The sequence below is a fragment of the Centruroides sculpturatus genome, unplaced genomic scaffold (assembly GCF_000671375.1).
Source record: "Centruroides sculpturatus isolate CEXI.00-Female unplaced genomic scaffold, Cexi_2.0 scaffold768, whole genome shotgun sequence".
NCBI lineage: Eukaryota > Metazoa > Arthropoda > Arachnida > Scorpiones > Buthidae > Centruroides > Centruroides sculpturatus.
In genome coordinates, this window is record NW_019386336.1 from 300,500 (window position 1) to 307,333 (window position 6,834).

Genomic DNA, 6,834 nt, shown 5'->3' on the forward strand with positions numbered 1-6,834 from the left:
GGCAGTTTGCTTCAATCAGTACCTTTATTTTGTTTTCATTGGCTTCAACTGGCCATCCAGAACGTGGTGCATTTTCAATATTGAAATTGCCAGAACGAAATTTTGTAAACCAGTTTTGGCACTGTCGTTCTGTCAATACATCTTCCCCATACACGTCACACAATTTTTTTCTATCTTGAACAGTATTCTTACCTTTTTGGTAATAAAAGAGCAAAATATGCCAAAAATGCTGCTTTTGATCTTCCATATTTGATGGGACACAAAAAATAAACAATTGCACAAAATCAAACAAAATTTTTTACAAATAAGCCTTAAAATGCTAGCTGTCAAAATATATAATGATAATATGGTTTAGAATAAAAATGGTGGAAAAAATACAACTAATGGTAAAAAATAGTCTATGGTAAAAAAAAATGAAATTACTTTCCGAACAACCTAATATTTTTATCTAATCCTCTTCCCAAATAAATTATAAACAAACATTAGTAACAATTATATTTAGTATTATATTCAAAGACATTTAAACTCAGCATTCAGCTGCAACACTATATCATTCATATGAATAATATAGTGTCTCTTAAATGCAGATTCATTAGTCTGACTCATCCATAAAGAAAGGCAGTTTTCAGTTATACATTTTTTTTCAGATGATCTCTCTCAAAAATGTATAACCAAAGTTTTACTGTATTTTAATACAACAAAGAGATAAAAATCATTTACAAATATATGTTTATATAAATTAAATTCATAACTTGCCTTAATTCAAATGCTTCTCTTATCTTTCGATACATATAATTTTCTGTATATAGCCATTCATCCTCAAACCACTGAGGTGGTCTGTTTAACCTTAACATTTCTTTAGATAAATATTCATTCCAAATTTGAGCATCATTTTCATTTGTTTGTAACATAATTAGCTGTTTATTTGTTTGTATTTCATAACGAAGTTTTGACAGATATCCGATTATTTGTTTTAATTCTTCTCTTGATTCCTAAATTTAACATACAAATTTATATTATTAATGATGTATTTTATTTTAAATTTTAAAGTATTTTAAAAGTTTTTACTTTAACAAATATTTTAAAAACTAATTAAATAATTTATATATCTGCCTAACAATTTTATTATGATATAGTAAGGTGAGAAAGTGTTGCAGTGTTTATGGTATTGGCCTGAATTTTACTTGATAAGTAAGGAAACATTTTTGCTGTGGAAATGAGTTGTGTTTTACAAAGGCTCAATTTAATAAGAATTACAACATATGCTTAAAATAGTTGAGCTTTTAAATTCTGAACAGAATCTTAAGAACTTAGTTATTGATGTCTGGGATAAAAACCTAATCCAGGTCTCTTCAAAGATCACTTACTAAGAGAAGGAAGCCTCCATTAAGTAAATCAAAAAAATATGAAATGAATGCTAAGGATTTAGATTTAGAGGTAATGTTTAAATCTCAGAAAGGATCTGAAAATACTAATAATGATAATTCATCAAAATTTATTCCTTTGATACTACTGTAAACAAAATATTACTCTTGAACAGAAAGGAATGATTGATGAGTTAAATTTTGCTACAAGTTTTGAAATTAATAGGAATAATGATCATCTTTAAAGAAAATATATTAAGAGCTGTGATAAATCAGTCATACAAATGCTTAATAAATTTGATTCAAAAATTGAGACAGGATTTAATAAAAATACATATAGACAATCAACAAATTCAAAATTTAAATAGCAGAATTTAATAACTAGATGACAATGTGCAGATAAAATTACAGCTCTCTACAATTAAATTACATGTTACAATTTAAATGAAATGAAATAATTATATCCAAAATTAATCCAATTTTAATCCAGAATTAAAAATAAAGAATTGTTCTGAAAACAAAATTTTAGATATTACTCAACTAAAAAAGTTAAATACTAAAATTATAAAAAATTACTTTGGCAAATGTAGAAAAATAATAGAAATATTCACTAAGTTTAATAGAAGAAATGAAAATTGTGAAAAATATTGAATATACAAATTATGGGTTGCTTAACAGTTAAGAAAAAACAAAAGAAAATTAACGTCTGTTATTCAGTACTTGAAAAAAGCCAAACAAAAAGTTATATTTTAAGACAATTATATTATTGAAGACACTACTAAAATTACTTATTCCTTCACTTTAAACAAGCTAGTAAAAACATCATTTTTAGACAATAAATTTTTAACTGAGTACATAATAAAGAACAGGTAATTAATATATTATTGTAGAATAAACAGGGTCTAAAGACAAAAAATGAACATATTAAAATGAAAAAATTAAAAGTTAATATGCAAATCATGAGAATAGTAGAATCATGGCTATTTGTAAGGAGTTGAGTTTGAATTTTACTTTTATTTTCCAGATTTTTATTTAGTTCTTATTATTTATTTTGGGGATGTTTTAGTTAAAGGACAAAGCTCCACATCCAACCTATGAAAAAAAAGTCTAAATTCAAAAAATAATAAACTCTTATCATGACTGACACCTGTCTATGTTGCCAATCTACCACAGTATCTTGGATTGAGTGATTTCCAAATTGGAATTAAAGAATGGTCTCTTAATCCTGATTGTAACTGGTTTTAAAAGTCAGATTTTATTGAAAAGATTAGTAAAGACAAATATGTTTGGAATATTGTGAAAGAAAAATAACAAATATGGAAATGAGTTGGAGTGGTACAGCTGTTATTATGTCACACCAGGGAGTATAAAAGTCCTGACAAGACTGAAGAAAAGCAAGGTAAAGCTATAGTGAGTGAGAGGTGAAGCTACTGTAAGTAAGAGGTGAAGTTCTTGATTAAGTGCAATTGGCAAATAAGGATTAAATGATCCAGACATTTTTCTTTGGCTTGTTGGTTAGGTAGGTGTAGATTGTAAGATCTTTTTGTAATTTTGTAAATAATCTACAAGGTCTGTTCAAAAAGTATCGGACCTTATTTTTTTCCGCGTAAACCAATGATGCGCGAGAGGCCTCCTTTGGTGGAGTTGTGGAGGGGACAGTCATGCACATCTCTGAATTTTTTCCCGCCTGCAGGAAGCGTCAGTCGTTGGCAATCGGCCTATGAGTGAGGTCATGTAGAGCGCTCTCGTCGGATTCCACTAAGCTGAAAAATGACTGAACAACGCGAGCAGCGGTATTACATCAAATTTTGCCAAAAACCTTGGCGATACCCGAGNATTGTTTTGGTTTTGAATTAGATAACTTTTCATTGAATTTTATAACTTGTCTAGTTCTTGTTTCCTAATGCTTTTTGAAATTTTTTTTATTAACAATTGTACAGTCATTCTTAGAATAATAAATCTAGTTGTTATTTTTTGAATTTTTTTACACTTATCGGTATTTCTTTTTGAACAAATTAATTCGTGTTTGCCCATTTAAAAGTCCAGGCCTGGCACTGACTGATCCTGATTTTCATTTTTTGGTTTATATAATGCCTTAAATGTTAGGTTATTTCTGAATATTGAAAAATTAGATGTTACATATTTACACACTCAGTAACTTGTATAGAAAAATTTGAAAGGAAATGAAATCTTTACAAATTAAAAATATAATGGTATTAGCCTTATGGAAGATTATTTATTTTGGTGGCTTTGGAAATGCAGATAAAGAGTTTTCAGAAGATTCTAATGGTAATCCTTTAATTTATTTGAGACCACCTAAGAGTAATGATCAGGAATCTATTAAATTGGAGCAAATTATTGAACAATACAGCTGAATATTACCTTATTGAATAATTTTTGGCAACTAACTCTTGCATAGGAAGTGAACAAATTCTGGATTATAGAAGACTGAATTCAGTAAAATAAGGAATTGAAAAAGAACAAGTATTAAACACACCTGGAAAAAAATTATTACAGATACTACTAAGAATAATTTAAACATTGTAAATGTGCTATCTGTAGCAATGAATTGGATGAGTTTACTTTTATGTTGCCTAAGGGCTACTCAGTTATAGGCTATTTCTTTGTATATGATTAAATATTTGATAATTTGACTAGATTAATGATAACTAATTTAAATCAGTTTAACCATCAGTTGAACCTGTTCAGTTGCATAACTGTGTCCTTCACAAAACCCCAGAGGAAGAAATCCAGGAGAGTAAAATCAGGTGATCTCAGAGACTAAGGGATATCACTACCAAGTCCAATCCAGTATCAAGAGAAGCTATCCAGAGTTACACAAAACATTCATACCCAATGAAATGGAGACTTCATTCAATTGAAGGAAAACCTCATTACTGAGCAAATCCTGTTGCCTCATGTCCGGAAAGACAATTCCGGTCAGGACATCTTAAAAAGCACAGTTATCACCACCAGCAGACATAGGACACTAATTTTGGTAAATCTCATTGATATCATTTCACTGAGGAAGATTAGCTTTACCTCCATGTGCATTCACTTGCCAGGCACAATTCTATTAATTCACCTATTTGAAGTCCTTCACTGGGATATGTTTTGTAATATCATGTAATTTAATGTGCACCAATTTCAACACAATTGCTTTAAAATAAAATAAGAACTTAAATATGGTTCACCTTGTATTTATTATCAAATTTGTGGAAATGTGATCTTGCTATATTATGAAAAAATTCACTTTATAAGACACTAGCAAAGAATGCGCAGTGCTGTCCATGAAGTCAGGGAGATGATTGAGTTGTCCTCGTTATAAGATAAAGTTTGTTTCCTGCAGGATGGCAGAAAGTAACTATGCAAAATTTGGTGAAAATCAGTCAAAGGAGTTTTGCAATTTGTGGGGAATGAAATCAGAGGAAGGAATGAGGGTCCAAGTTTTAAAGTAGCATATATTTTTTGAAGAATTGTAGAGAGTAACTATGCAAAATTTGGTCTAGATAGATCAAATGATTTGGGAGTTTGTAGAGGAGATGAAATCAGTGAGGGGTCATGGACATATTTCATGACAATTGTGACTTTCTTTTAATGTTTTATCATCGATAAGCTCACTTATGTGTACATCTGAACAGCAGCCAGTATCTCATAAAATAAGCCTAATTCATAACACACCTCCAATTGCCAAATACCACCAGGCTATAATTTGGTAATAACAATTATAAATTACTAATGAATTTGACCCTGAAGGGAGGTGATACGATTAGATACACCTCCAATTGACCAATGATATATGGCAATTGGAGGTGTCTTATTGTTACGTATTGGGTAGTTAAAATGTTTATATTTATAAGTCTAATTTTTATTTTAAAATAATGGTAGAGTAGGATTAATACTAAAACAATAAACAGAAAAATACTATAGGTCTAGGTACAAAAGTTGTTTCATTTAAGGGAAGTAAATTCACTTCTTATAGTTGTATCTGATAATATAAGAGTATTATTATAAGAAACAAACAACCAAGACAATATAAACAAAGCATAATAGACAACTACGTGAACAGCACAAATCCAAACTAAAACTAAACAGATAAGATATTATTATTACTTTAGCTCTTTTTATTAAAAATACGTTTTTAATACTTTACATTGGCAAAAAGATAGAATAATAATATTAATTATTTATGTGACGATTTTAAAAGGGTTCAATAATTGACAAGCAGTTAAATATTACTGAAAACACTTCTTTTTATTTTACCAACGTAAACTATATTATCTCGCTATTGTTTTTATCATCTAATCTGCACGTCATAATGATACGCGTAATATTGTGCATACAGTATTTTCCAATTATGCGGCTGTTATGTTACATTAGTCGTCGTTAAAACTATACTAACCGATTTTTCATAAAAACTTATATAGGTGTGTGAATATATTTGAATCATACCTCTCCATATTTCTTGGCAATTTCATTTTTTTCTTGACACAAATAATCAACCACCTGAGTCAAAATCACTGGCAGACGATCTTTCGTAGTTACATATGCAAAACTTCTATATTAAAAAATAAAATATGCAAAAGCTCTATTATCAAAATATTATAAATAAATATGACTATATGAGTGTGTATCCGTGCTTATAAATCTACTTTTCGAAAATAATAAATAATAATCTTACGTCGGATCTTTAGCGGTAAGTCTTTCCGGCAAATCTCTACGATCAGCCATTTTTGTTTATGGAAAGATAGTGTTGCCAGATTGTAGGAAAAAAATTTCTCTCGCGTATGTAAAAAAATCCTTCATACAAATAAAAAAAATCCCTTTCATTAGAAATACAGAAACAGCAAGAAAAATTTGTTTGTAAAATAGTATCGAGTCCTTATATAGAAAATCGTGTAATTTGAATTCTGTTTTTATTTTATTACTTTGTCTGATCCCGGGATCCCGGTTGTTTTTTTTAATCCGGAAAATCCCGCAAATTTCTTAAAAGTTCACTTTTTTCTTATTTTGTGTTTAGGTTGAGAAAATTTTGCAAATAGAAAGTATAATTAAAAGGTAATTTTCGTTTTTTAAATAAAACATAATACAAAATATTATTGTAAATTTTTATAATAAGATTTTAATATGATTTTGGAGGTTGCAGAACGTACAGGTAACCCCTGTATAACACGGCACTTCTATAGCACGGATTCACTCTGACACGGTTCGACAATTGGGTAAAACCCTCGTACAACAGGAAATGTAATAAATTTTTACATACTTAAGTAATAATAGTTCACGATAATAATAATTTTCGTGAACTATTAGTAAATTTTCTCTTCTCGCCTTCTGTCGATACACGTGGTCCTTCTCGAAACTTGTTTAAATGTTGCCAGATCACGACGCTTCTGCTTCTGATGTTGCCGAATGTTTTTCCCTTATTCCATACTTGCTTTATTCTTCATAAGTGCTTAGCACCATATAAGGA

The 6,834-nt window shown here is 29.3% G+C and overlaps 1 protein-coding gene across 1 annotated transcript in view; it reads right to left on the reverse strand.

Annotated features, from left to right (window-relative positions):
• Window positions 1–6,141, reverse strand: part of LOC111614596 (protein-glutamate O-methyltransferase-like) — a 21,483-nt gene extending 15,342 nt beyond the window's left edge. Inside the window, exons 1-3 of the mRNA XM_023355966.1 lie at window positions 6,046–6,141; window positions 5,817–5,922; window positions 757–992 (exon numbers count right to left, since the gene is read on the reverse strand). Of these exons, the coding sequence (XP_023211734.1) occupies window positions 757–992; window positions 5,817–5,922; window positions 6,046–6,095 (392 nt within the window). The 5' untranslated portion in view covers window positions 6,096–6,141. The remainder of the gene's footprint in view (window positions 1–756; window positions 993–5,816; window positions 5,923–6,045) is intronic.
• Between the last annotated feature and the right edge of the window lie 693 nt (window positions 6,142–6,834).